Raw genomic sequence first — 12,726 nt, forward strand, 5'->3', positions numbered from 1 at the left:
TATGAGATAGATTGGTATGATTTCAGAACAACTGTAAGTGTGCAACCTAGATGTCCCTTTCCATTCTCTCTAAGGATATTCGCAATATATAAAATGATAAACATGTTATACAATGGAATATGGAGAATACAAGTAACTAGTAGTGAATTATATTCATGAATGTCTGTAACAAACATTGAGATTATTTCCCTGACATAAGAGCCTGGGGAAAGTGAGACTATCACAGCTGTATTGTCATCTAGCCCATGTGTCCTGAGAGCTCAGCCATTTAGGTGTTGGTTTAGCTGCCCTACAGCTCCCTCTATCCAATCCTGTCTTCTTGGGAACCTGACCTCCCGATTGGCTCTCTCATCCCTTTAAACTGCCTGATTTGTGACATCATTCTCCCACCAAGCCTACCACCGCCTGGTAGAACCTTGGGGTGCCCATGGAGTTGTCTGTAAATAAATTTGGATCATCGCAACTGACCAGGGACCAGTAACTGGTGACCAGTGACCAGTGGCCAGTATGACCAGTGACCTTCGTACTGGACACATGTGCTCTTTGGCTTCAGCCACTGAGGTATCTTCATTCCTTGCATCTACAGTTGATATTTGCTCTTCTTCTCTGACCATGTCAGGTAAGGAAAGAACCTTTTTGAAGTTTTTCATTGGACTGTTATTTGTACCTAAATTTAGCAACAGTGTCAAAAGAGCATAGAGTAATTTGGGGAAATATGATATAGAAGTCTGCAGACCTAATTTCAGTTTAGATTTTGACATCTACAAGCAATGTGACTTTGGACAAGTCACTGAATCTCTCACAAAAAATGATTTTTTTCCTCATTTGCAACATTCGGATGTTAGATTGGTTGTGGACTCTAATCCCTTCCTTTTCTAATATGGAGTTTTAAAGAACACTCCTGTTGACAATGAAATCAAGACTTCTTGACAGTGTTTCAACAGCAAAACCTAAGTCATGTAGAAAACTAGCAATGTGTAAAGATCGCCAACCACCAAGGTTTCAACTTTAGTATTTTAAATTGAGTGCTGTTCCAAAAGTAATACTCATGTGGTTTTGGAGTTTTCTATCTAAAATAGGATAACAGAGGAAATAGGGAGAGAGGATGGAGAGTACTTGGCTATAGGAAGGCAAGTATTTCAATGTAAAAAAATTAGAACTGGTTTCGTCAGCACAGGACAACAGGAACCAAGAGGGAGGGAAAAACACAAGCAGGAAGGAGGGGAAAGTATGAAAATGAACAAGGAGAACATGAAAGAGCTCATGAGAACAAAAAGAGTAGTTTGGAATGGAATATTGGAGGGAACCAAAGATTTTAAATGAAAGCAGAAAGAGCATAGGGTGAAATCAGCTCGGAGTAGGGCAAAGTAATGTGGATCTCAGCAAATGCTTACACTGATAGAATAGGAAAGAAAGTAAGGCTGGAGTAGGGTACCACTAGCCAAAGCAGTGTAGCAAAACAATCCTATTCAGTTGCCTGTTTTCTTATTGCCTCTCTGAACACAGATGGCACGTGACAGTCTGCAATATAAACATTTAAAAATGTATTTCAGAAATGATGTGTCTTATATACAAGAAACTAAGAAAGGTGATTATCTAGGGCCGTGGTCGGCAAACTGCGGCTGGCGAGCCACATGTGGCTCTTTGGCCCCTTGAGTGTGGCTCGTCCTAAGCCTTAGGAGTACCCTAATAACGTTAATAACAAGGTACCTACCTATATAGTTTAAGTTTAAAAAATTTGGCTCTCAAACAAATTTCAATCGTGGTACTGTTGATATTTGGATCTGTTGACTAATGAGTTTGCCAACCACTGATTTAGGGCATTGGAAATAACAGAATTTTCAGTGTTTCAATTCATTCTGATTTTTAAACTATGACAATGTTTTGTCTGGTAAAAAAAAATAATTTCAGACCTAAAAGAGAGATATGTCCTAAATAGAATCAGAAAGAATACACCCTTTGTTTGATTAGTACGTTCGAAGTCAAAGATGCCCTTCATCTTCAAAGTTATTTTCTTCCTAACGCAGAGAACACGCTGATACACAGCCATTGCCTCATTTCAGGACATAGCTACTTAAGGAAAATAAGAGAGCATCAAGCCCCGCTTCTCTAATTTCATATTTCTCAAAAAACAATTTTTTAGATTCTCTTGGGGATTCCTATATTAATGTGTGTGTTTTTTTTTAAATTGAAATCTATTGATGATGGTTAAAAGACTTTGGGTATGACATCCTTTCCTGGATGTTGAAGATGATGACAGTCTAGGTTTTAAGATAAATATAGAAACCTTCATGGTACCTTTCAACTGTTCTCTTCTCTTTGTTATTAGGTTATATTAATTGAAATACAAATATCTAATACACTAAGTATTTATTACTTACTGGGGAATAGAGAAACACAAATGATTACAATAATGGAATTCCTTTACATTTACTTTGCTCTCCGCTTTGAACTAGTATTTACTGAAATATTGGTCTGCATTTATAGGAGGCACATATACATCAACAGTGATTGCAGTGTGATGCTTGTTATGCATTTTCTACTGATATATCTCCTCTGTCCATATGTACTGGCTAAGAACTTACTCAAAATCACTTATTGTGGGTTGTTTCTGGTTAACAGTATTCACTAAAATAGAACAGGCAAGATTTACTTTTAGGATACTGATGTATGAAACAGAACTTCATTTTGTAGTAAATTTATTAGGCTTTGACGTTTGCCACGTGCCTCACTTCTTGAGAAACTCACTCTCAGATAGCCATTTTGAGGTAGGACCAGAAATCAGGCATGAAGACAGTAAGAAAGACCCTTTAAGTTTACCAACTGCATTGAGCTTCTATGAGAATTATAGGAAGAGCATGTGAAGGGCACAGGCAAAACGAGACGCTGAAGACTGTTATGACAATAGATGTGCTGTCTTCCCATGGACAAACAAACATCTGCATCAGAAGTTCTATTGCTCTTACATGTTGGCAGTGTAATGCGCAGAGTTCTGGCAAGGAAGTGGGGATGTTTAGGTTATGGAAGCAGGTACTAATACAAACATAGGGAGAGAAACGAACCGTAGTTTCCTCACTCATGACATGAGAATGCTAGAACAGGGATTCTCCAAGGACTTCTGGTTCTAAAATGCTTTAATTCTAGGAAAGAGCATACAAATCAATACTACTGTAGGTTCAAGAGCGAGATAGGTGAGGGAGTGGTTGCTTCTAGCCTAGAGAACAATGTATGAACCACCCACTTGGGTCTTGTGTACATTTTTGCTCAAGTTTTTATATTCTATATAAAAGCCTAAGCGACTGAATGACCAAACGACTGAATGACCAGTCGACTGGCCGCTATGACACGCACTGACCACCAGGGGCAAACGCTCAACGCAGGAGCTGCCCCCTGGTGGTCAGTGTGCTCCCACAGTGGGAGCACCGCTCAGCTGAATGATGGGCACCAGAAACCTGAGCTCGTGGCTGGAGCAGCTGCAGTGGAAGGAGCCTCTCCCACCTCTGCAGCAGTGCTACCACTACCAAGCTGGGGCTGCTCAGCGCCTGGCCCTGGCTCGGGCTCCTCCCCGGTCCACCTGCTGCTTCGTGCACTACTACATCCCTCAGGCCAAAACCAGCAATCCAATATCCCCCCAGGGGCCCCGGATTGTGAGAAGGCACAGGCACGCTGAGGGACCCCACCAGTACATGATATATATATTTCCTTGACTTCAGAGAGGAAGGGGGAGGGAGAGAGAGAGAGAGAGAGAGAGAGAAACATCAATGATGAGAGAGAATCATTGATTGGCTGCCTTCTGCAGGCCCCTTACTGGGGAATCGAGCCCGCAACCTGGGCTTGTGCCCTTGACTGCAATTGAACCTGGACGCGCAGGCCAATGCTCTATCCAACTGAACCAAAACAGCTAGGGCCGAAAGCAACAGTGCTGTTGCTAATGCTGTTTTTCACACATATTGTTTATCAATCTCTTTGATTTTTTTCATCACCCTCTTGTTCCCTACAGAGAATTCCAAGAACCCACCTTTCCTTGGAATTTCCACCTCTCTGCAATGCTCTCTTCCTGTGGAGAGCAATGCAGGAAGTGTCTGCAATTTCTACAATGTCTCTGCTCCAGCCAACAGTTCACCATGGCTCCTGCCATCAGCCTCTGCCACCTCTTTCCCACCTCTCATGGGTGGTGCCTACTTTTACCAACATTCTAGCACAACCATGTTGTCTGGAATTCCAGGCCAGAGCCCTATCTCCATTCCAGCTGCTTCCAATCCTAAAGTTTTTGAGTGGGCTCTTACAGGAGACACTGAAAAGAAGTCATCATCACTCAGAAACTTCACTGTGACTGTCACTGACCAGGACACAACTGTCACCTCTATGTCTCTGGCGTCTCAGTGTGATAAACCCTCAGATGCCTATAATATGGCTCCTCAGTATCCATCACTTTCTGTCAACCTTGTTCAGGGGGCACCAATTCAGGCACAGAGCCTGTCACATCCCGACCAGGTGGGAAATCATGTGTGTTACTACAATCAAGGCACAATGGACCCTCTGCTCTCTGAAGAGGGTGGTCCCTACCTGCAGTCCTATGGCTCTGTGTCTTACACAGAGAGCAGGGCCTCCACCCCTGACCCAGGGATGGTCATGGTGCTAAAGGAGGCTCAGTCCACAAATATGATACCACCAGCCTCCACCTGTGGAATCTGCTACTCTGTGCCTCCTCATCCCATCACAAAGACAGGTTTTCAAGGTGAGTCCAAACAGTCACAAGGAAGAGGAATAAGGTCAGCATTCAAAACTAGGGTCAATCTGCAGCTGGGAAGGGGTAAGTCCTCAGACAGGTAGAATGAAAGTCCTGTGACTTTCACCACTACCACCCTCAGTCAAGGCCCTCCATTGCCAGACTCTTTATGAGGACACCTGACAGAGGTGGGAAGGTGGGAAACTAACAGCCATGGATGCTACATGTAGGAGAACTCCCAGAGCATACCAAGGGACACCACACTTTCCACTGCCCTGCATGATGAGTCCTCCTGTACGACAATGCGGCAATAAACTTCCTTGGTTTATTGTTTTAGTCTCTTTCTAAGGCCTTTCAGTACATTATTGTGATAGTGCCCATTTAACTTTCCATCACTTCCTTAGTTGACACCTGGATTTAGGATCATGTGTTCCAACATCTTGTCCAAAGCAAACAGGCTATTATCTCCCCTTGCTTATAGACTTCGTCAGGAAGAGTTCCATTCCCTGTCTTAGTCCTTGGTGTGAAGTGTTTTCATTCACTAAGGAAAGTAGAGAGAATTACAAGGGTTCCATAGGAGAATGGGAAAGATTCTTTAAAAATCACTTTTATTTTTTATTTGACTTATAACAACCCTGTGAAATGCAAAGAAAATCCTTTACAAAAAAATGACATCAAATGGTCACCATTAAGAACCAGAACAGTTGCCTTTTATCTCCTAGCACACGGTGCTGTTCATGATCCTGCAAAAGAGCTTGTAGGAATGCCTTTCCCACTGTTGGAAGGCACATGATTGTGGCAATGGTGGTGCTGAGGGAGCATCTTATTACCAGGGACTGACCGACTTCCCCTTGATTCCATTGTAGTGATGCAGACTTCCCTGGCATTGCAACTTCCAGGCCAAATATTTTATTTACCACCTACTCAAGAATTCCTCAAGTCCGGCAGTAACAGACATATCCAGGTACTTGAGAGTTATCCACCACCACAGACTGGGGACATTTCAATGGCATCCCTAGTCCAGAGTCCTAGGAATCTCCTGGCACTGCCTCCAGCTCCAAGCCAGGAACAGAAAGAGAGTAAGAATGTGGAGAATATTAAAACCAAGCTTTCCAAGCACGTGAATGGGTACCAGATCCCAACAGAAAATGAAGCTTCTCCACTGCTCCCTTTAGAAGTCCCTGACATTCCACAGGTGCTGGCCTGCACTGATCCCCTTGGCCAAGAGGAGCAGCCTGGTTGTGACAACTCTGGTTTGGCAAAGAATAGCCTGAGTCTTAAGGACCAAGGGACCCTTGAAAATGGGACTGAATCTAATGACAGTTTTGCAGACATCGACACACTGGTGGAGGGTATTCACCTTCCACAGGTCTTCACTTCCTTGGATGACCTTGATCAGCCCCAAGGACCCAAGGTGATCAAAACCAAACACACCAGGGGCCTCAAGTTGCACGAAGTGCAGAAAAAGTCAAGTGCCAGAAAGACTCACTCTGATCAGGGCAGGAAGACCAAACACAAAGCCTCTGAGTCTATCAGTGATGCTCCCAAGGCCAAGATCAAGCCCAAGAGCCCAGATTGTGTGTTTGTGGGAGAACTGGTTCCTTGCAATGCTGCAGCTGGTGGCAGGGCTCATTCGAACATGGCCAAGCAGTCTAACAGCAAACCTCAGAAAGCTGCAGCCAGCAGGACCAGCAATACTAAGAGCCATGGGCAGGAAAACACCAAAAGAAACACGGAAGACTACTCCAAGAGAACTGAGGAGAGGAAGCAGTCAGGGAACAAAGTCAAGGCAGAGGAGAAGCCAGCCATTCCCAAGATGAAGAGAAAGAAAAGTCATCCTGAGCTGCCACAAGGGGCCATCAAAAAGCCTCGCAGCAGCCTCGGTATGCACATGCTAGAGTCTGTGCAGGTTTTCCATGCACTGGGCAAGAAGAGGGATGAGAAAGCTGACCTGTCTTCCTCGCGGGCCCTGGGAAACTCAAGCAACCCCAAAGGCCCCCAGCCACGCCCAGCTACCAAACCAGGGCTGGTTACGCCCCGCGAGGGCAAAGGTCCTGGGAAAACTCAAGTCAAGTCCCCAAAACCATATGCAAGTGCTGACAAAGGGTCTCCACCTCCATCCCAGGACAAGCTGCTTTCTCCCGGGAAGGTCAAGCTGGTGCCATTGGTTTTTCCAACCATGGACAAGCCTCAAGTTCGACCTGTTCCTCGCAGGCCACAGTCTCTGGCATCACGTCGGCCTGCTGTGACCAACCCTGCCAAGCCTGCTGCAGTCAATGCATCCCTGCCAAATCCTGTATCTTTGACAGGTCCTGTCAAATCAGCTCAGCCAATATCGTCCAACTCAGCCGGACCAGGTCTGAACTACCGCGACTGCCCTAGTGTCCCTCAGCCTCCTTCTTCAAGGCCTGGGCCCTACCAAACATCATCTTGTGCTTCCTTCCAGCGGGAGCCTGTTCACTCCGCTGTGAGCCAGACCAGGACTCCGCTCAAGCCTCACCACCACTATCTACTCCAGGATTTCGCCCTCCAACCAATTCCATGGAGGAAATCTGAGGTTCGGGGGCCAGTCATGTCAACACCCATCACAAATGAGCAGAGGCCAGATCGAGAGGCCATGAAGAGGAAGGCTCAACTAGAGCGTGAGAATGCTGCCAAATTGGGGGGAATGCAGCATTTCATTGAGAAGGAAAAAGAAATGGATGTTTCTCTGTACTATGGCTATGTGATGTAGGAGATGCTGGGAGTACTGGTGCTTTTGGGTACCTGCTGTTTTCCAATAGATAGATAGATTGATAGATGGGTAGACCATAGAGCGATAGATAGATCATAGATAGGTAGGTAGATAGATAGATAGATAGAAATTTCTCGATGTTGGTGTATTTTATAACGTAATAATTTTGAATAAGTATTATAAATTAGCATTCAATAATAAAGAAGTATTTTGTGTTTTGAGATGCTGTGAACTGTGCTCTTTCTTTGGTGGGTATGAGGATCAAAGGCTGCATGATAAGGAAAGAACTGGAAGTTGGATCGGTGAATGAGCGTCGGGGGTAAGCACTGTGGGAAGAAAGGAACTTGGGCCATGGCCAGAAAGGCAAACACGGGGAGAGGTTATGGATCTATAAAGAGAAGCAGGAGGTGGGTGTATGGCAGAAGTGAGAAGCAGGATCTGAGATTAGTGTTAAAAGAGGAAAATTTGAATAGAGATGAGAGGGCAGAAGCTGAGTCTAGGTTGACCAGGAGAAATGTGAAAAGTCTCTTGGGAAGTTGGCCTTATGTCTCATGACCACTAGATAAGTATTTCAGAAAACAGATTCAGGACACATTTCCTATGGGTATGGGTTGCCTTATGCATATATGATGGTGGTTGGGGAAAGTGAGAACAAATTAGGGGAATCTACCAGATGAGTGGCAAGGGCTTAGAGTTATCCCGGGGCAGCTGATAACAGGGGCCTACAGAAGTGAATGTCTGCAGTAGGAGGCCCACCCAGGACAGGACGTGGGAAATAAATTATCATTGACTCCACACCTATGCCCAGGCCCATGAATACACCACTTCAGTTAACCTTCACAACATGCAAGGCCAAAATACCTGTGTCACTTTACCTGAGAGGTTCAGTAATGGGCTGAGGTCACACTGCATGCAGGAGAGTAAAGCCTCCATTTGAGGCCTATCTCTGAAGGCTTCAGTATTTGCAAGTGGCCATAGGTCACCTACCTGGCTTTCAGAACACAGCATCCAGAGCCTCCTGGTGCATGAGATCAAACATCAGAAGAAGCCTAAACATTAACTTGAAGGGTAAGCTAGGGCTTCCTGCATGATCCCAGGCTGCACATGCCGCCTTGTCTAAACACCACCATCAACTGAGCAAAGCCCAAGAGAAAAATCCTGGGAAGCATCCATGTCCACTGGCAAGAGCTATAGGCACACTGAATAGCAGGTGACGAGCCCCCTTACTGCAGTAGCTAGGGATTCCCATGATTACCATGGGAACACCGAAAAGGAGAGATTGGTTTGGAGTGCAGATATTCAGCTCGTAGTGTTAGTCTCATATTACATATTAGTATCAGGATTTTGGCAATGTAATGCAGGATTCCAAGAGGGAAAGCCTTGAAAAAATTTATAATTTTAAGCCATATCTCTACACTGCAACACTTCTCACAATTTCTTCTCAGGTAAGAATGCACCATCTTTGAAAAAAATCTTCCTATCTAATAATAGACAAACATGGTAATTATCCACACATCCGTTATGCTTCCCATTGGCGAATCAGGGCGATATGCAAATTACCTGCCAACAAACATAGCAGCTGGCAGCCAGGCAGCTGAAGCGAACATGAGGCTTGCTTGCTCCAGTGATGGAGCTAGCCAAGGTGCCTGGCCTGCCGCAGCCGGGCTCTGAGCTCCAGTCTAAGCAACAATGTTGCAATTATAGAAGCTAAACAAACCCCAGGTATCTGCTTTCAGCCAGCCAGCCTACGAGCTGCAGCCGCAACAAAGCTTCAATTACAGAAGGTAAATAAATCCCAGAATATAAAAAAAAAAAAAAAAAAGGAAAAAGGAGTGACTGGGAGCTTCTGTTGCCGGTTTGGCCCGCCTGAAAACAGGCCTCAGCCCCTCATCCAGGCTGGCCAGGCACCCCAGTGGGGACCCCCACCCTAAAGGGGGTGTGAGCAGCCTGAAAACACCCATCAGCCCCTCACCCAGCCTGGCCAGGCACCCATGCTGGACCCCCACCCTGATCCGGGACACCATTCTGGGCAAACCAGCCGGCCCCCACCCGTGCACCAGGCCTCTATCCTATATAGCAGGGGTCCTCAAACTTTTGAAACGGGGGGCTAGTTCACTGTCCCTCAGACCATTGGAGGGCCGGAGTATAGTTTAAAAAAAAACACTATGAACAAATTCCTATGCACACTGCACATATCTTATTTTGAAGCAAAAAGACAAAACGGGAACAATTACAATATTTTTATTTGCATGTGGCCCGCGGGCCGTAGTGTGAGCACCCCTGCTATATAGTAAGAGGGTAATATGCAAATTGACCCTAACAGCAGATAGACTGGGAATGACTGGTCACTATGACACACACTGACCTCCAGGGGGCAGACGCTCAATGCAGGAGCTGCCCCCTGGTGGTCAGTGCGCTCCCACAGGGGGAGCTCTGCTCAGCCACAAGCCAGGCTGATGGCTGCCAGTACAGCGGTGGTGGTGGGAGCCTCTCCTGCCTCCTCAGCAGCGCTAAGGATGTCCGACTGCAGCTTAGGTCTGCTCCCCGCTGGCAAGTGGACATCCCCTGAGGGCTGCCAGGCTGCCAGAGGGATGTCTGATTGCCATCTTAGGCCCAATCCCCCCAGAGAGCAGGCCTCAGCCAGCAGGGGGTCATCCCCCGAGGGGTCCCAGACTGAGAGAGGGCACTGGTCGGGCTGAGGGGACCGCCCACCCGAGTGCACAAACCTTTGTGCACCGGGCCTCTAGTATCTCCGAAGATGAAATGTTGGCCTATAAATGAAATATGTGTCTTTGGAGATTCCATCTATAGGAGCTATCTTCTTGTGGCCTCTTGGCCTCTTGGATCACACACTTCTTACACAATGGAAGTAAAAAGCCCAAGGTAGATTGATCCAGGCACCCTAAACGCTTACCATCAAGAGAAACTACTAGATCCATACACTTCCTCCCCCAAGCCAGCTTAATCCATAGATAGCGTGGGGTAAAGTAGGTTTACAGTTGAGTATGGGAAACACAGAGTTTATGGTTGTATGATTATTTATACATAATTGTACTATTTTCCACACACACACAACTGTAAACCTACTTTTGCCCACCCTGTAGAAGCCTGGGTTAGCAACACAGCACTGTCTTCTCACAGTAACAAGAGGGTTAGTGAGAAAAGCACTAACCAGGGGAAGAACAGCAGAGGACACCCAGGCCACACTGGGCTGACCGCACACATCTGTTCCTTTTGTTTGTGTGCACAGAATAACTCACCACAATGTCCTTTCTCACAGACCCCTTTTTAAGTTTCTCCACAAAATCCATCAGATCAAGTTACTTCATGATGCTTCAAGATAAACTCGTCAACGAAGAAATACGCAACATGTCTTACCATGGTGGAATCTTTGAAAATAAGACCAGGGTGCTGCTGGGAATGCAGACTGGTGCAGTCACTGTGAAAAACACTAAAGAGTTTCCTCAAAAAATAAAAAGAACTTTCATTTGCACTAGTGATCCCATTTCTAGGAATATATCCTAAGAAACCAGAAACACCAACCAAAAAGAATATATGCCCACCTATGTTCAAAGCAGCACAAATTTAAGTAGCTAAGCCTTGGAAAACAGCCCCAAGTCCCCATGAGCAGATGAGTGGATAAAGCAGCCGTGGTACATTTACACAATGAAATACTAGGCGGCTGTAAAAAAAGAAAGAACTCTTACCATTTGCAAAGCATGGATAGACCTGGAGAGTATATGCTAAGATAAACAAGCCAGAGAAAGACAGGTATTACATAATCTCACTCATATGTGGAATCTAATGAACAAAATAAACTGATGAGCAAAGTAGACCTAGAGATATAGAAGCATGGAACAGATTGACAAAATTTAGAGGGAAGGTGGGGGTGTGGGTGTGGTGTGATGAACTGGGGAACTTGTATGCATGTATGCATAGCCCATGGACACAGAAAATGGAGTGGTGAAGGTAGAAGGCGGGATGGCAGGGGTGGGGTGGGTGGAGGGGTTCAATGGAGGGAAAACCAAAATAGAAAATAAAGGGGACATCTCTAATACAACAATAAATATGAATCAATAAATAAAAAGTACGACTAGCAACAAAACAAATGAACAAAACCAGAGCATTGACACACAGCATAAAGACAATCTGTGTTCTGCAAACACACCAATGATTGATATGATTGAGCTAATATGACATAAAAGAAAATGAAAATATATTGAAGATTATAATTGTAGTGAGCAAAATTCCTTGCATTTGCTGCACTAGATAAGTTGTGTATACATGTAAATTGTCTGTTCTCTTAATACAAAATGAGACCAAAATGTGTCAACGTACTATTCACAGAACCTAAAACATCCACATGAATCTCTCTTGTCCTGTACAATTTCACTTTGCCTGCCCCCTAGTCTCCAAGAATGTCCTTGTCTTTCTCTAACTCGTCTCCTCGTCACTTTTGCCTGGCTTTGCACCCAAGCATGGCAGACAGAGAATCCTAGAGGCCCAAAGTTCTACAGTGGCTGTTTGCAAAGGGGGAGGAGACTGCAGTAACTGCCACACTGGATACACTTTATGAGAGAAGGAGAAGGGAAAATATCGTGAAGGCCTCTCACATGTGATAGAGCAGGATGGCAGGATGCCTACATGGCCCAAGGAACCAGAGGGAGCAAATTACGGGCAGAAGAAGTGCAACCAAAGGCTGGAAGAGGAAAGGTTTGCAGTCAGCTGACTCCTAGCTCTTTGGTCGTTGCTTGTAATGGACAGAGTCCATTGGGGGAAGCACCAGACACTACAAAGAAGACCCTGCTGCTGGAAGTGGACAGGAAGTAACAGCCAGGAGTGTTTGCATGCAAGATCAAAGCTTGTCTACAAACAATGCTGACAGTGAAGAAGGAGAAAAAATGAGAGTGGTAGGAGATGCAAGTCAACCTGGGCTGGCCCAGCCCAACCCAGAGAAGGTAGGATTCAAGGAGAAGAAACTACAAGAGAAGAGCCTTGAACCACATCATTCTGCACAAAATACACTCAAGAAACTTCATTTTACTGTTCAACCAATGGACAGGACAGAAAGAGCTCCTTAATCCCTTCCTTTTCTCCTCAAAAGCCACAGTAAATTCACTTATGAGATAGATTGGTATGATTTCAGAACAACTGTAAGTGTGCAACCTAGATGTCCCTTTCCATTCTCTCTAAGGATATTCGCAATATATAAAATGATAAACATGTTATACAATGGAATATGGAGAATACAAGTAACTAGTAG

The 12,726-nt window shown here is 45.2% G+C and overlaps 1 protein-coding gene across 1 annotated transcript; it reads left to right on the forward strand.

The window, feature by feature from the left end:
• Window positions 1-612: 612 nt before the first annotated feature.
• On the forward strand, window positions 613-7,463 carry LOC308521589 (uncharacterized protein C2orf78-like; the record flags this gene model as incomplete). Its single annotated transcript, XM_081094652.1, has 3 exons — window positions 613-619; window positions 4,001-4,738; window positions 5,785-7,463. The coding sequence occupies 3 exons, from the start codon at window positions 613-615 to the stop codon at window positions 7,461-7,463; spliced, it is 2,424 nt and encodes an 807-aa protein (XP_080950778.1).
• Between the last annotated feature and the right edge of the window lie 5,263 nt (window positions 7,464-12,726).

This window comes from Myotis nattereri (genome assembly GCF_964212035.1).
Source record: "Myotis nattereri genome assembly, chromosome: 6".
NCBI lineage: Eukaryota > Metazoa > Chordata > Mammalia > Chiroptera > Vespertilionidae > Myotis > Myotis nattereri.